Here is an 18,038-nt window from a genome sequence, read left to right as displayed (position 1 = left end):
GAGAAGCTGTATCTGTGCCTTTAAGAGTGCCTCTGTATATCTAGAGGGGGGGAGGATAGTTTGAAGAAGGACCCTGGAACTGAGTGCTTGAATAATACAAGAGTGGGCTCTTTTTGCATATTCATATAGAGGGAATCACTGGAGCAGCATGGTCATCAGAGAGGTAAGAACCAGAAATATCATTCAATTTATATTTTTATTAGATTCATACAGCGTTTAAAAGTCTGTTTTCTCTGTGTATCAGCCTTTATTATCTTTGGGGTATCTTTTGATCTTACACTAGTTTATCCGTTGTCTATTCACTTTTTACGCTGTTTCTTTCTGCACCTTTTAAGCTTCAATAAGTGCTGAGTTATTTGGGGTGCATGGCTACATTTTCTAGGCCTGGCTTTGAAAAAAAAGTGGTGTTTTTTTATTTAAAAACAATCATTGGAACTCCATTTTAATAAATAACTCAAAACATTAAATGTGATGTTCTTTTTCTCTGTTATAATAAAACAGTACCTTGTACATAATCCCAACCAAGATATAATTAATCCTTATGGGCAAAACAATTCTATTGGGTTTATTTAATGTTTAAATGATTTTTACCTTTATTGGGATCAAGCTGATATTAACCAGTTATGGGCTAAAAAGCACTACAAGCTATTCTACCTTATATGACTCTAGCATGAAGTTATTTAGGAGGCTTGTTTATTGCTGATAGGGACATTACTGTTGTTTTAGCCTTGATATCAGTAGTTATCGCCAAGAGCCTCTTATCCAGGTTTAAAGATTCTGAGTTTGCACAATCCAAAAATAACCCCGCAGGACCTAAACAATGCGGCTGCTATAGAAAAGCCAGTAAGAAAAGACTTGCAACAAGCATTAGTTATTCCCCAGCTGCCTATTGGCGTAGCAGCAGCATACATTTCTAAAAATTCTACCAAAAATCATGGAGATCTCCTGTCCCAAGATTATGTAAAATTAGCTCACTGAAGTAGAAAAATCCTTCAGGGTTTCAACAATAAAAACAAGTATGCAGTAGACTGTGTTCAAATGTTTGTTATTCATGTTTTGTACATTTTTATTTGTAGTTTAGGAAATGGCAAAGTAGTTGCAATAAATTATAATCCCTGTATTTTTGACCCAATTGCATTGCAGGAGCTGAGAAGATGTCGCTTCTGGCGATTGGTACTGGCAGAAACTCTGGGAACGTTCATGTTGGTGACTGTGGTGCTGGGCTCCTCCTGCCTTGGCTTGCGAGTATCTCGATCAGATTCCCTCCTTCCAGCACTGGCTGCAGGATTTACAGTCGTGAGTCTGGTGCAGTGTTTTGGGGAGATAAGTGGCGCCCAGTTAAATCCAGCTATTACATCTGCCCTGGTATGTGCACGGAAGCTGGACTTGCTCCATGGAATGGCTTTTGCTGTGGCCCAGTGTGTTGGTGCTACATGTGCATCTGCTCTTTTCTACGTGTGTATGCCGGAGTCTGTCTGCAATCAGCTGGTCACTAGAGTAAGTTCTATAAAACCTGGGAGGTACTCTTTTCACACTTCCCAGTACGTGTATTGAGAATTTGTATGAAAATGTAGTATTTACAAGTAATTGATTTTAATTTTACAGTAGTTCTGACCTCTGTAAATACCCTCCTGTTTTTTTTAATCTTTCTATGCTGCCTATATTGTAGGGCCAATGTTCATTACTGTCCAATAATAGGAATAGGAAACTTACAAAAAGATTTTCTTATAAAGTTTGGGTTAGAATTTTCAAATGTAAAATATATTCACAGAAACATGTGGTGATTATTCTTATAAATCAATGCATTTCGCATGATTCAAATTGGCCCTATAGTAGTGCTAAGAGTAGAAAAAAGATAGGAGAACATGCAGCAGGGCAGGGGGGTTGTGACTGGAAACCCCTCCTTTACTATATACTGTATATGATAAACTCTGCAAATTGACGATATAAACACCAGATCAAGGTCGCATATAATAATAATAATAATAATAATACTTACTTGCATCATAAGTTCATACAGATCACAATTTACAATCGCCACATCATGGCCACAATTCAATATTTAGTACATATTACCCAGTTACAATAGAACAATTTGTTACCAGAAAGTGAATGCATTTGGGGCATTATATGTAAACTAACCACTGCATTCAGCATTGGACTGGGCCAAAGGGGTGCTGGGAGAAAAGCCGGTGAGCCCTAGCCCTCATAGGCTCAGTCAGCCATTGATGGTATCAAGGGAGTAGGAAATTAGTTACATGGGACAATACAATTATTATTGTTATTCTCTGTAGCAATATATACAGGAATGAATTGGTTTTACTGATTCAATGACTATGATCATCTAAAATGTATTAATCCCGTCAATCACTCAACATTAACCTGCTGCTTACTACTTGCTTTTATATTCACAGGTGAGCAGTGAAGGGAATGCTGGACAAGCTTTGGCCATGGAAGTTTTTGCTACATTTCAACTTGCTTTCACAATCTTTGCTGTGGACGATCGCCGGCGGAGAGATTTAACAGAACCAGGAAGTCTCGCCATTGGCTTCTCTGTCACTGCTGGGGCTTTGACAGCTGTAAGAATCACTCATATAGGCAAATCTGTCTGTAGGGTGTGCAAGGAGGAACTACTCGGTTTAACAGCCCCTCTGAAGGCAATGCAACACCAGCTATAACAGTAGTTAGAATAATGACCTCTGTGAATGAACTGTGATTGTCAGATAGCAGTCATAGTAGGGTAAGGGCAATAGGGATAATAGCCCATGAGAAGGGACTGTGGCTGTGGGATAGCAGGTATAGTAGGGAGAGATGGTGCCTATATTAGCAGTGGGATAATAGTCTCTGGGAAGGGACTGTGGCTGTGGGATAGCAGGTATAGTAGGGAAAGATGGTGCCTATAGTAGCAGTGGGATAATAGCCTCTGGGAAGAGACTGTGGCTGTGGGATAGCAGGTATAGTAGGGAGAGATAGTGCCTATAGTAGCAGTGGGTATAATAGCCTTTGGGAAGGGACTGTGGCTGTGGGATAGCAGGTATAGTAGGGAGAGATGGTGCCTATAGTAGCAGTGGGGGGATAATAGCCTCTGGGAAGGGACTGGGGCTGTGGAATAGCAGGTATAGTAGGGAGAGATGGTGCCTATAGTAGCAGTGGGTATAATAGCCTTTGGGAAGGGACTGTGGCTGTGGAATAGCAGGTATAGTAGGGAGAGATGGTGCCTATAGCATAGATAATAATCTCTGGGAACAGAACAGTGGAATAGCAGGTATAGTACAGCAAGATGGTGAAGATAACACTTCATGTCAATGTTGATGAACCTGTAGCACCTCATTTATTGTTAATAAGTAGAACTCCCACCACCCTCTCACAGCTGAATTCTATGATGGTGTAGGGGGTTGTAATTCCGCATCAGCTTAAGACCTATAAGTGGGACATTCTAATCGTATATAAATAATGGGGCTCTGGAAAATCTTTTTTACCTAAAACCCCACTCTGCATTTGCAAACACTTTTACTAGCACACAATACTGTATATGTAAAGACAGCATGTTCTATATGTTGCCTTCTGCTCGGTTACTATCATCTATATGTTGCTTACTACTGCTGTAAAGGGGAAATGATCATGATAACAAAAGTTGAATATAAAGTTAATCTCATGGAAATAAGAATGCTTCTAAACCTAAATTCTGTGCTAGTTCTGCAATAATCAAGTTACTCTTCACTAACCACTCTTTGCTTCCCTACATTCAGACTTTGGGATGTGAGTTTTTCAAATACAGTTGAAATAAATCTTCTTGTCAAAAGGACTATATATCAATGATTAATTAGAGCCACCAAAAAATTACAACAAATAGCCTGTATTGTTATCATTTATATATCCAGGCCTGGGCTGGCATTGGCAAATGCCAGTCTGGGGGTTGTTGTAAGATGCCATAGACAGTCACTATTTAGTGGACTGGTGGGAGGGCTGTTTGGGCTTCTATGTGCTTTGAACCCCAGTCCAGACCTGAAAGCCACATAGTTCACTGCAGTGAAACAGATACAAACAAAATGGTTTACTTATACAGACAAGCATTTAACCAAATTGATTCATTGTTACAAATGGATATTATTAGGAGACAATAGGAGGAAGGCCCTGCTTACAAGAGCTTACAATTTAAAAGTGCACGTAGAGACAGATTGCTGAAAGAGAAACTGTGAAGAATAACTTGATTTCAGAGATTTTATTTACAGTAAATGTAGCTCATATTAAATTCTTGTTGCCATAGTAGTAGTTAGTTCCATTTAAGTATACTATACATCTACAGAACAATCAGCATGCTACAAGATGCATGACAGCTAACCATCATAAGGTCTACTAGGTGTCCAGCCCTGGTACATGTACATATGGACATTTGACATATGAAACAAGTCTCGCCTAAAGATAACATGATATATCTATATCTATATATATATATCTTTTCTCTGCTCAGGGTCAGGTATCAGGAGGCAGTATGAATCCAGCAAGATCCCTGGGCCCAGCACTGGTCACTGGCATTTGGGAGCATCACTGGGCAAGTCTAAAACAAAACAAATTTCTTTTAACATTGGTGAGAATGCACTGGAGAAAGAAGTTAGTGAACTGATGTTCAATGGAAAAAAAGAATCGGACCCCCTTTCATTCATTTGAATAGCTGAATGTTCTTAATGCAGTATATTAGCAGATGTTTACATGGATCTTCCTTTATTTTAAGACAGTCTCAATGTAAAACACACTGAATTATTTGCACTGCCACACCAATGGCACAAAAAAATTAATTCTTCTGACCTACAATAGGTCAAAATTGCATCCAATATTCAATGAGCCTTTCTTAGCAGAAATAAACTTGGCTGATTGAGCTACAATGTTAATAGATGTAGTTCTAAAGCAAGTGAATTAGGATTTCAGTCTGATTTACTCAGATTAAAAATCACATAAAAAGTATGTTCATTTAGGGCTGGCTATAAGTACTCTGAAGCTATGCCGTAGCCTTTGGACAAAATTGCAGCCCGCAGCCCACCATTATCACCCTGTGTAAATGTAAACTTGAGCTACAGGCAATTTCAATTGCAGTAAGTGGGAAGAGATGAGAAGAGGCTTAGGGTATTTTGTTTACTATTGTCCCAAGTAATGTTTTTGCCATACATTTTTACACCTCTGTCTGCATATTTATTCTCAGCTCTGTCATCCCTTCAGGTATACTGGATCGGCCCAGTACTTGGTGCATTCCTGGCAGGGGCTTCTTATGAGTTCTTCTTTGCTTCAAGTGCCTCACGTGAAAAGCTTGTTGCCTGTCTAACATGTAAGGATATTGAAATAGTGGAAGCAGCAAGCGTGTCACGCTCTTCCCTTTCCACTGCCACACAGACTGCAGCTCGAACTCGGCAGCCTGAGCACAAATAGGAACGTAATTAGAAGAGCTGTGGGCCATGGACCAGAATGAGAAAAATAATGTCATATCAGCAACACGTTCAATCTTATTGTTGCCTTCACTAGTGTGAAAAACAGCTGAAGTACACTTATTAATGTATATATATATATATATATATATATATACTGATCTCTAAGTCAAATTATTTGTAGATTTTTTAATAAATTTAGCATCTACTTACATTTCAAGTTGGTGATTTCTTAATTTTGGATCTGAGAAAAAATTCAGGAATTAGGAAAATTTGGTTAGAGGGCTGCGCTGAATGCATTTTATTTAGATGCACATAAAATGCATGTGGTGCTCATTGCCATTGGAAATGAACAAAAATGAAGGAAAAAATTGTTTGGACTGTTTGGAGGGATTTAGCCTCTTTCCGAACCCTGTGCAGTAAATTTTCCAGGTATTATAAGTGTATACGTTTAGAATTGCCTAATCCTGGAAGTGGGAGAGAAAGAATAGGGTTTGGAAGCAGAATTTACATTAGTGTCAAGCTTTTCTTGTTGTCAGAATAGCTGGAAGTAGAGAATTATTATACAAATATTAAAGGAACAGTAACACCAAAAAATAAAAAAGTGTTTAACATAATTAAATGTAATGTACTTCTGCACTGGTAACTTCAGAAACACTACTATAGTTTTTAGAAATAAGCTACTGTGTAGCCCTGGTGATAGCCATTTAAAGGAGAAAAGGTCAAAGTTACATAACAATTAGCAGCTACAGTATGTGAAATACAGCTTATTCACTTTAGTCCTATTTCAATTGCCTCCATGGATACACAGCAGCTCATTTATATTTAATATAGTAGAGTTGTACCAGTGTAGGGCAGCATTACAGTATATTTTAATTACTTAAAAACACTTTTATTTTTTTGTTTTTACTTTTCCTTTAAGATGATCGCATGCAGCCTTTGGTGATATACTGTTTGGATAGACAAATGATGCTGATTAGTTTTATTGACCCAAACAACTATGGGTATTGGACCTGTTATCCAGAATGCTCAAGACCTGGGGTTTTCCAGATAAGAGATCTTTCTGTCATTTGGATCTCCATGCATTCTAAAAATAATTTAAACATTAATTAAACCCAATAGGATTGTTTTGCCCCCAATAAGGATTAATTATATCTAAATTTGGATCAAGTACAAGGTGTTTTATTATTACAGAGAAAAGGATTTTTTTAAACATTTATTTAGTACATGTACATGTATTTTGTACACCCGAGCAACTTTTTTGGATGCTTGCGCGACTTTTTCGTATGCTTGTGCACAAAAATTTGGAAAGGTACTGCCGCTGTTTCACTCGTTCGGTGCGAAAATTTTGTGACTTTCGGAACGCCAATACGATATTATTGTGACTAATACTATTTTTTCGTAAGCATTTTCGTGATCTGATTTTTTCCATTCGGGAATCGGCCCCTATGGGAGGTGACCCTCCTGTAATTTTCTGGATAACAAATCACATAACTGTATATATTATTGTCTTCTGAGAACAAGAGAAAGCGAAGTAGGAGTCAAAACATGACTACCCAAAGTTAAATGAACAAAAATACAAGGACCTAACTGTAGTTAATATATATGTACATTTTGCCATATTCCCATGCCATGCTACAGCACTTTAATAAATGAAATGACTTTTATTTATATTGTTACACCTGTGTGACAAAACTATCTATCATCTATCTATCTATCTATCTATCTATTATTATTATTAACATTTATTTATAAAGCGCCAACATATTCCGCAGCGCTGTAATCTATCTATCATCTATCTATCATCCATCTATATATCAAATAAGAAATATTGCAAAGCTCTCAAAGCCATACTGGCGGATAAAACATTAATAATATCTGTATATATTTTGAATGACAAATATGATTGTATTTTTTATAAATTGCTGTTTATGTTTGGGGCTGTTGATTGCTGATGCAGCAGCACAGAGAGAATGGTCGGGATCTGAGCTGAAAGAAACTTCGCACACAGCAAGTGCCTTTGTTTCACATGGTGCTCGCACAGCGCTTTCCAAACAAACCAAACTGCTCACAGGATAATCTAACAGGGGAGCAGTGGTTTTAGAATACCTCTGCAGACTAAGTGGAGCCAAAAAGTTATTCATAGCAAAAACAAAATCCCTGCTCGGATGCAAAGTGCCATGCAACAAATTTGACTATGCAAGGGAAAGGGGCAATCAACCCATACTTTTTAATCTGCTCCACATTTACATGTAGTATACTATAAATTCTCAGAGTACAGAACTAGCTGTCTTTAGTGGTAGTGGATAAAAACAGACTTTGTGGTGCCTGTTATCAAGTGTTAAGTATATGGCCCTACGCTAACATTCAATTCCCACTGCTACTATAGGCACCATCTCTCCCTACTATACCTGCTATCCCACAGCCACAGTCCCTTCCCAGAGGCTATTATCCCACTGCTACTATAGGTACCATCTCTCCCTACTATACCTGCTATCCCACAGCCACAGTCCCTTCCCAGAGGCTATTATCCCACTGCTACTATAGGCACCATCTCTCCCTACTATACCTGCTATCCCACAGCCACAGTCCCCTTCCCAGAGGTTATCATCCCCACTGCTACTATAGGCACCATCTCTCCCTACTATACCTGCTATCCCATAGCCACAGTCCCTTCCCAGAGGCTATTATCCCCCCACTGCTACTATAGGCACCATCTCTCCTACTATACCTGCTATCCCACAGCCACGTCCCTTCCCAAGGTCATTATCCCCACTGCTACTATAGGCACCATCTCTCCCTACTATACCTGCTATCCCACAGCCACAGTCCCTTCCCAGAGGCTATTATCCCACTGCTACTATAGGCACCATCTCTCCCTACTATACCTGCTATCCCACAGCCACAGTCCCTTCCCAGAGGCTATTATCCCCACTGCTACTATAGGCACCATCTCTCCCTACTATACCTGCTATCCCACAGCCACAGTCCCTTCCCAGAGGCTATTATCCCTACTGCTACTATAGGCACCATCTCGCCCTACTATACCTGCTATCCCACAGCCACAGTCCCTTCCCAGAGGCTATTATCCCTACTGCTACTATAGGCACCATCTCTCCCTACTATACCTGCTATCCCACAGCCACAGTCCCTTCCCAGAGGCTATTATCCCTACTGCTACTATAGGCACCATTTCTCCTTACTATATCTGCTATCCCACAGCCACAGTCCCTTCCCAGAGGCTATTATATCCACTGCTACTATAGGCACCATCTACAATATTCCTACTATACCTGCTATCCCACAGTCCATTTCCAGAGGCTATTATCCCCTCACTGCTACTATAGGCACTATCTCTCCCTACTATACCTGCTATCCCACAGCCACAGTCCCTTCCCAGAGGCTATTATATCCACTGCTACTATAGGCACCATCTACAATATTCCTACTATACCTGCTATCCCACAGTCCATTTCCAGAGGCTATTATCCCCTCACTGCTACTATAGGCACTATCTCTCCCTACTATACCTGCTATCCCACATCAACAATCCCTTCCCAGAGGCTATTATCCCACTGCTACTATAGGCACCATCTCTCCCTACAATACCTGCTATCCCACAGCCACAGTCCCTTCCCAGAGGCTATTATCCCTACTGATACTATAGGCACCATCTCTCCTTGCTATATCTGCTATCCCCCAGCCACATTTCCTTCCCAGAGGCTATTATCCCACTGCTACTACAGGCACCATCTCTCCCTACTATACCTGCTATCCCACAGCCACGGTTTCTTCCCAGATGCTATTATCTCACTGCTACTATAGGCACCATCTCTCCCTACTATACCTGCTATTCCACAGCCACAGTCCCTTTTCAGAGGCTATTATCCCACTGCTACTATAGGCACCATCTCTCCCTACTATACCTGCTATCCCACAGCCACAGTCCCTTCCCAGAGGCTATTATCCCACTGCTACTATAGGCACCATCTCTCCCTACTATACCTGCTATCCCACAGCCACGGTTTCTTCCCAGATGCTATTATCTCACTGCTACTATAGGCACCATCTCTCCCTACTATACCTGCTATTCCACAGCCACAGTCCCTTTTCAGAGGCTATTATCCCACTGCTACTATAGGCACCATCTCTCCCTACTATACCTGCTATCCCACAGCCACGGTTTCTTCCCAGATGCTATTATCTCACTGCTACTATAGGCACCATCTCTCCCTACTATACCTGCTATTCCACAGCCACAGTCCCTTTTCAGAGGCTATTATCCCACTGCTACTATAGGCACCATCTCTCCCTACTATACCTGCTATCCCACAGCCACAGTCCCTTCCCAGAGGCTATTATCCCACTGCTACTATAGGCACCATCTCTCCCTACTATACCTGCTATCCCACAGCCACGGTTTCTTCCCAGATGCTATTATCTCACTGCTACTATAGGTACCATCTCTCCCTACGATACCTGCTATTCCACAGCCACAGTCCATTTTCAGAGGCTATTATCCCACTGCTACTATAGGCACCATCTCTCCCTACTATACCTGCTATCCCACAGCCACAGACCCTTCCCAGAGGCTATTATCCCACTGTTACTATAGGCACCATCTCTCCCTACTATAGCTGCTATGCCACAGCTACATTTTTATTGTTATAATAGTCTCATTTTGGTTACAACCACTGCTCACACACTATAGGTTTAAATGTCTGGTGCATTAGAGAACATTCTCACCCTTCCTTTGTACAACTTTTTTGTAGCCCTACAGGACCTTCTGTGGATCCCTGCTTGGATCTCCTTAAAGGCATCTCTCTTACGGGCAACCACCTTATTTTATCTCTTGTCTTAGAAAGCAGCATAATCGCATAAATCATAATACAAAATATTTGAATATTTTACTATTGTTTGATATGTAAGGAACAAACCTTTGGGCAATCAGACATCTAATAAACACTTTCCCCCCTTTTCGGGTTCTAGCACAATTCAGGATTAGTGCACAAATGCAGAAATAAAGCATGTTAAGCCTGTAGCATTAACATTGTCCTTGTCACTGAACACCACCAACTGAATGGTATTTTATGAATGACATCTGTCAGTGTAGTAAGTTTTCTCCCTCCAAGAGCAGAGCTATTGTTAAATATTAATCCACCTGTAGAAATATATTGTTTGGGATTACATTGTAGTAAGTGTGGATTCATAGAATTGCATTTATGGAAGATGAGCTTTGAATGTGTCAAGTTGATGCTGCTGTGGTCTGATATTATGTGCACTAGACACAGAGAGGGTATTGTGCATGTGAAGGGTTAACCCTGTGTACCCCTCCCATCAGTGGGTGGTGTAAATGGATGAAGGGATTAAATATGTCATGACCACTGCCCCTTATAAATCCCCGCCACTCTATAAACAGGTTGGGGGGTTAGTATCCACATTTGGAAGTTTGGAAGTTGCTCTGTGACTTTTTGGGTCCTCGTTTCTGTCTTTTCGTTTTTTTTAGTTAATTTGCGTACTTTTTTGTGAAAAGAGTAGTTTCATTAAGAGTTTTTATTATTCATAGTAGAGCTACCTGTCCTTTTTTGGCTTAATTTCTGGCCACTGCTTGATTTTTCCCTAACCCCTTGTTCTTTTACCCTCTAACCTCACACAGCCTGCAATGATGTGGGAATTCCGCTCTTTCGCCTTCTGGAGAGCGATTTTCGCCGAGTTCTTTGCCACCATGTTTTATGTTTTCTTTGGTTTGGGTGCATCGTTGAAGTGGGCAGCTGGACCAGCCAATGTACTGAACATTGCACTAGCCTTTGGCTTTGCCCTAGCCACACTAGTCCAATCTGTTGGCCATATCAGTGGTGCCCATATCAACCCTGCAGTCACCTTTGCCTTCCTTATCGGCTCACAGATGTCCTTCTTCCGTGCCATATTTTACATCGCTGCACAGCTACTGGGTGCTGTTGCTGGAGCCGCAGTACTTTATGGTGTTACACCTACGGCAGTTCGTGGCAACTTGGCTCTCAATACGGTAATTACTGAACATGAAAAAAAATACTTTAAGATGAGGAAAAAAGGTCTCTAGGAGAAAATTTACTTATTCTTATTTTAAATATAGGGGGATAAAAGCTATGAAGTGGGTGGACTATATGGGTTACAACAACAAACCAATCAGATATTCACATACATTATTCCAGTTAAATTTGGGTCATTTTAGAATGGCTGAGACTCCTTCAAGCTTGATTAAAGATGTCAAATGATACTGTTGTCTTTAGAGTTCAGACATTAAAGGAACAGTAAAAAAAAGTGTTTCAAAATAATTAAAATATAATGTACTGTTGCCCTGCACTGGTAAAACTGGTGGGTTTGCTATAGAAACCACACTATAGTTTACATAAAAAGGCTGCTAAGGAGGTTATCTGCTTTTCACCTTTCAATGGCTGCCCCCATGGCTACACAGCAGCTTTGTTTATATAAACTATAAACTATACCAGTTTTACCAGTGCAAGGGACAGTGCTTTATAATTTAATTTCTTTTATACACTTTTGTTTTTTGGTATTGCTGTTCCTTTACTGAACAAGCCTATTTAAGACTGGCTTACAGTCCATCTCCACAACTTTGCTTCAGTTTTCTCTCTACTTGTCTCCTCCAATGTTGACTTACATAATACCAGTAGTTTTTTTTTGTCTAGTTTTTGCTTATGAGACCTTACAGTCAATTTATAAATGGCAAGAGCAAAACAGGAATCTAAGCTCCACTGGCTGTTGCTAATCTTTACTTTTATATGTCTCCATACACTTATATATCTCCATAATCATTACTTCTGTGACACTTTTCAGAATAAGGAAAACATGAAACCAACTGCAACATAAAGTAAAATAGACATGCAGTTTTACCAAAGGGTGAAATTAAAGCTTCCTACAAAAAAAACACTTTCTTATTATTCCTATGGGATTTTCTGAAGCGTATTTATCAAATGGTGAACTCTTTTACCCATTGACAGAGATTTTCAGCACATTAAAAACATTTAAAGTTTCAGTTCCTTTAAATAAAGATAAAACAGAGAGAGAAATTTCAGTGTAGGATATGTTATTCAGCAAAAGAAGGACTAGTCAAGGTTCTGAATACTTTTGCAAAGCCCTGCATCTAAATTTATACATAGACCTTTTCTACTTTGGTGTTACTGGCATTATAATGAGGTAGATATAATTAAATAGATGAATGCTTCATAAGAGTAAAATATCCTAATTTTCCAAAATATAATTTTGAGCCCAAAACAAAAACCTACAGTGTTAGCCTTGTGTATCTGAGGTCATTATTGATCATTTTCATACCATGATTAGATCCATCCTGGAGTGAGCCTCGGTCAGGCAACCACTGTGGAAGCATTCCTGACTCTTCAGTTTGTGCTGTGTATCTTTGCCACTTTTGATGAAAGGAGGAATGGCCGCATGGGATCCGTTTCATTGGCTCTTGGATTTTCTGTTGCTCTCGGACATCTCTTTGGAGTAAGTGGCATAAACATATTTGTACTGTTTAATGTTCATCGTATGGAAAGAAGCCTTATTATGTTGGTTCCTCCTCAAATTATTAATTTTTACAATTTGAATGTTTCAAAAACACTTGCAAGGTAAATTTGCTTGAATATTGAAAATGCAACTCCCAATGCTATAAATAGAAGCTCATTGGGGCTCATTTACCAATGCATCGCAGCGCTGTAATAGTCGCAGAGGCAAAACTTTTGCCCTGCGCATAAGCATATTAAACAGTATAGCGCAAACACAGTCGCTTAAAGTTTCATGCGCTAGTTTTGACGCAAACTGCTTCGCCATACAAACATGCACATATGATGTCGCAAAACTGCACATATGATGACGCAAAACTTGTCATAAATTATGTGCATAGATGGCGCAAGCTAATGCTCTAATAAGCCTGTACCAACTACACGCTTCCTAACTTAACAACCTAGTCAGTTGGTGTTTAAATGGAAAAAAGATATGAAAGACTCCATCACATTAACAAGGGCAACTGCCTTTATAAATAAGAACAAATTTAAAAAAGGGTAAATGTTATTAAAACATTGTAAACAAATTAACAATTATATTTTTATAATAATGCTAATTAACATCATAAATTTGAGAAACATTAACATGACATACCTAAATTAGTTTATTGTAGTGGAAATCTGCGAATATACTAGCGCAAATGGTGAAGAACGCGCAGTCAGAACTACACCACAAATGAACAGGCGTTAAAAATTCAATGCAGCCGTGCCTGCGCAAATCTGCCCCTATATACACGCAAATAGCACATATATAGGTGCAAAGGGCGCACCACGTAAAAATCGGGCACTTAAAGCAACGCCCCTAGCCACGCCCCCAAAAAACACGTTGTTGCTTGCCCAGTATTTGCGACAAGCGCATAAAAAGAACTGAAGGAAAAATAAATGAACCAACGCAATGTAACACATATGCAATTGCGTGTGCGTAGAAAATGGCGCATAATCATAATTGCGTCGGTTTGTGTGCTGCGATGCACTGATAAATGAGCCCCATTATGTTTTAGCTGCCAAACTTTTTTCAGTATAATCAAATAAAGTTTTCAAATTCAAGGATGGAAATCTTAAACAAGAAAAAATTAAGATTGCTTTTTTCACCACAATCTTCTTGAATTGTTAAAAAAATCCCTTGATTTCCTTGATAGGCCCCTTACCAGGCTAAAAGGAAAACTGTACCAAAATGAATACTCAACCAACAGATAGTTTATATAATGTTAAGTGACCTATTAAGGGCAGTGGCACACTGGGAGATTAGTTGCTTGCTATAAATCTTCACTACCGCCGGCAACTAATCTCCCTGAAATGCCATCCCACCGGCAAGAATGTAAATCGCCGGTGGGATGGCATATGCATCGCTTTGCTTTCCCACAGTTGCCCGAAGTTTCCTTGCAACCTGGTTGGTTTATTTAGATGAAGCAGGGTTTTACATATGAGCTTGTTTATGCTATATATTTTTATAGAGACTTACATTGTTGGGTGTGTTTTCCTTTATTCCTTATGATTCAAGTTTCATGTTCTCCAGCTCTCTTATTTGGCATATAGTTGTTTTTGTATATTGTCGTCATCAATTCAGTTGCCAGTAATGAACACATATATTAAAGTTTTAGTAATGAACACATATATTAATGTTATTAAAGCACATTTTCCCATGTCTGCGCAAACTGTCCTGTGTTCAATGCAGAATTAATTTTGCTGAAAATACCACATTTTAAAAGAATAAACTCCTTCTGATAAAGTATTTTAAAGTAATAATTTAGTTGAACACATATTATTATTTGTCAGTAGTTAGCAATAGTAGATTTAAAAAGGTTCCTAGCTATGGTAATGTTTTGCGCACCCCACCTAGCTATATCTCATTCCCAGCCACCATACAAACTATAGAAAAGACCGTGTACAAGAACACAGTCTAATACAGTTTAAAATCAAATCAACAAATAAAATGCCAATACCCACTAGAGACTACCAAAAATGATCTGTGGTCACAAGGCTTGTGTGCATATTGTTCTATTCAGAGACCATCAAATAAGATCAATAGAGCACTGGGAATGTAAAACCCTTTTACCTGCTCTGTAGTTTGTATTGTCATGTAGCATTTGCCCAAGAAGGAAAGCCTGTAGTGGCCAGCAATGGACCTCTTCAGATCCTAGAAAAGGATTTAGCAAGGTTCAGTACTGCAAAACCCAGGGAATTAAAGCACTGTCAATCTATTATAAAGCCTTTATTATACTTGTTACTCATTACCATATGTATATGCACTTAATTTATTAATATATAGTTCTACATAACATATTAATATGTAGTTTGCCTTTAACATTATAGCACTACTTGAAGTATTGGGCCTTCTGGAGTAGCTAATAATTTCATCTCTTTTTATGACTCTCTCTAGATTTACTACACTGGAGCCAGCATGAACCCTGCAAGATCCTTTGCCCCAGCTGTACTTACCCGAAACTTTGTCAATCACTGGGTAAGACAATAAAAAGAAGACAGATGATTATTCAAGTTCTCTCAACTTTCTGACAAAATGCACACTTTTGTACATGGCAGCAAATAGGATATAAAGCTTGTTTATGAATGCAGTGCAAAGTACAAAATGCCATTTTTTTATCCACAGAATTCTTGAATAATAGTGCCTGAGGCCAAAAATTCCTGTCTCTTTGGTAAAACATTTAAATTGCAGCACATGTTTTCTGAAGTGGTGATGGTGTTAAATCTGCATCTTCAAAATTGGCATTTGTTTCCAACGCACTTGTTGTATAGTATCCACTAAGCGAACCTTGGAATTACTGGCAGGTCAAGGTTGCCAAAAACTCAGGATTCCTTGCATCAATGTGCACCATTCACATGAGCAGACTGGGCAGGTTGCTAGGGAACTTGATGATTGGAACTTGGATGATTGCAAATATCTTTATGAATAGATAAATAATGTTCAATTTTGCATCCATCGTTTTTATCGTGATACATTAAGCACCCCCAGCTGGATACTGGGATTAGTATCTTATGAACAACTTAAGGGCTTTCAATAACTTCTTTAAGGTGAGTGCCAATGTGTATTTGCATTTCTTCTAACTGGAATTTTTCTGCATATTAACCACAGGTCTACTGGGTTGGCCCTATCATCGGTGGAGCAGTTGGAGGTCTGGTTTACGACTTTATCCTTTTTCCCAGGATGAGAGGCCTGAATGAGAGACTTTCAATCCTTAAAGGAGCCCGGCCAGCAGAGCCTGAGGGCCAGCGTGAAACAATTAGAGATCCCATAGAGCTGAAAACACAATCTCTATAAATGAGACCTCTTCCCAACCAGATAGCAGCATAGAGACGTTAAGATATTATATATACAGTATACATATACACAGTTTTGGCCTAGACAGAATACTCATCGAAGGTGTGTTTGGGGAGAGAGATCTGGGTTATATTTTGAAAGATCTATTTTCTATGTAAACTATGGGTACCGAGTTGAAGTAAAGGCAAATGGACATTATTGATGCAAGAGACAGAGGCGGGTGGGTTAAAGGGACACAAAAATCGATTTTGGAAAAACGGGTTTAATCCTATATATCAATAAAATATGATACACCAATAGGCACCAATTCCCTTTGGGGAAGTGATTTGTTACTTGCCAATTATAGGTATTCAATGAATTGAGGAGATCATTACTGCTGTACATCTCAGAAGCATTACTTTATACTGCATTTTTGGCTGACTTAATGGAACATTTTCTTTTGTGTATTTTTTGTAATGGGTAGAACAAGATGGCACGTGCCAACAATCCTTTTATCATATCACATTTTCACATTAACAAATCAAAAATGGTGTTATGCAGCTTTGTATAGCCTGTAATGAAAGGTGCTCTTTTAGAACAGGGTGCTGGTATGAGTATTCAAAATCTTTTTCTATAAAACCAAGGATAAATGCAATTGGTTGGACTGGTAAACTAAAGGCATTATGGGATTATGGGTATTAACCCAAGCAACCACAGAACTGCACAGACTATTTTATAAGACATAGACAGGCAGGTACAACATACAATTTATCCAATACATGGAGAACTTTGGGCAACTCTGACATTGTCATAGTCATAGCAAAACTAACTTTAACTGCAATATCATCTCTCCCTTTAATTAAATATAGCAATAGACATAGAATTATGGTTCATTTTCTGTTTCTAATTACTTTAGATATACTTATGCAATGAGGCTGTAGTCAAGTCAAGGTTCTGAAAAAGCATTATGGCTCAAGCATTGACAATTTTTTTTTTTTATTAAAAAACCAGTTTAAAGGTGTGTGTAGTAGTGGAACAAATAATTAGGGCATTTTATTAGGATTTTATTCTAATTTATAAAATAACTTTAATATTTTCTGATGTGATCTGATGTGTATTACAGTAGATAATTACATGTACTGTACAGTATTCTTTTCAAAGTTGTTGTAAGAGAAGCCACATTAATTTAAGTATTCCAGCAGATACCAGTCACTTATAATATTTGCCTATACATGATCTAGCTGTGTGTTTATGTATGGACATACTTTAATATGGACATGCCTTAATTCCACAATTGATAAAAACAAATCTATCACAATATCATATCTATCAATATCATATCTAAACCCTACTTACTAAAGCAGGTCCCCATCCAAAGGCCTCCCTCCCTACTTCTGAAACGCACCACTCTTTAGTCTTACAACTGAACTTATCAGTGTACCTGGCTAAACTGCACAGTGGGGTTGGCAGGCTCCATGCACAGAAGAATCTTGACCTGGCTCTGAATGCACACGCTCTGTGTCTGTGATTGCAAAGGAGAGGCATAAGATGCCCTAAAACCTAGCTGTGCTAGTCTGCATTTTCTAGCCAGGGTAACAGATAGGTCCAGTTATGAGACTAACTGGTGATAAAGGAAGGGAGTGAAGTGAGGGAAGAGTATCATACAGTATGTATGTATGTATATCTTTATTTATAAAGCGCTACTTATGTACGCAGCACTGTACAGTAGAATACATTAATACAAACAGGGGGTTATTAAGATAATAGATAAATACAAAGTATAACAATAAAGACAAATAAATAAAA

At 38.9% G+C, this 18,038-nt stretch overlaps 2 protein-coding genes across 2 annotated transcripts; both read left to right on the top strand.

Annotated features, from left to right (window-relative positions):
- Nucleotides 1–148: 148 nt before the first annotated feature.
- LOC101733960 (aquaporin-4) lies at nucleotides 149–4,624 on the top strand. Its single transcript, XM_031896224.1, has 4 exons — nucleotides 149–163; nucleotides 1,144–1,497; nucleotides 2,415–2,579; nucleotides 4,472–4,624. The coding sequence occupies exons 1-4, from the start codon at nucleotides 149–151 to the stop codon at nucleotides 4,622–4,624; spliced, it is 687 nt and encodes a 228-aa protein (XP_031752084.1).
- Nucleotides 4,625–10,872: 6,248 nt separating this feature from the next.
- Nucleotides 10,873–16,552, top strand: mip (major intrinsic protein of lens fiber). Its single transcript, NM_001097347.1, has 4 exons — nucleotides 10,873–11,442; nucleotides 12,756–12,920; nucleotides 15,357–15,437; nucleotides 16,068–16,552. The coding sequence occupies exons 1-4, from the start codon at nucleotides 11,080–11,082 to the stop codon at nucleotides 16,251–16,253; spliced, it is 795 nt and encodes a 264-aa protein (NP_001090816.1). The 5' UTR covers nucleotides 10,873–11,079; the 3' UTR covers nucleotides 16,254–16,552.
- Nucleotides 16,553–18,038: the final 1,486 nt, after the last annotated feature.

The sequence above is a fragment of the Xenopus tropicalis genome, chromosome 2 (genome assembly GCF_000004195.4).
Source record: "Xenopus tropicalis strain Nigerian chromosome 2, UCB_Xtro_10.0, whole genome shotgun sequence".
Lineage (NCBI taxonomy): Eukaryota > Metazoa > Chordata > Amphibia > Anura > Pipidae > Xenopus > Xenopus tropicalis.
The sequence above is the reverse complement of the archived record's forward strand: the minus strand, read 5'-3'. Positions and strand labels throughout refer to the sequence as shown.

Coding starts and splice junctions, on each gene's coding strand:
- LOC101733960 (XM_031896224.1), top strand. Junction 1,498..2,414: donor GCAATCAGCTGGTCACTAGA/GTAAGTTCTATA, acceptor TTATATTCACAG/GTGAGCAGTGAAGGGAATGC. Junction 2,580..4,471: donor CTGCTGGGGCTTTGACAGCT/GTAAGAATCACT, acceptor TTCTCTGCTCAG/GGTCAGGTATCAGGAGGCAG.
- mip (NM_001097347.1), top strand. CDS start 11,080: ATGATGTGGGAATTCCGCTCTTTCGCCTTCTGGAGAGCGATTTTCGCC. Junction 11,443..12,755: donor GCAACTTGGCTCTCAATACG/GTAATTACTGAA, acceptor TACCATGATTAG/ATCCATCCTGGAGTGAGCCT. Junction 12,921..15,356: donor CTCTCGGACATCTCTTTGGA/GTAAGTGGCATA, acceptor GACTCTCTCTAG/ATTTACTACACTGGAGCCAG.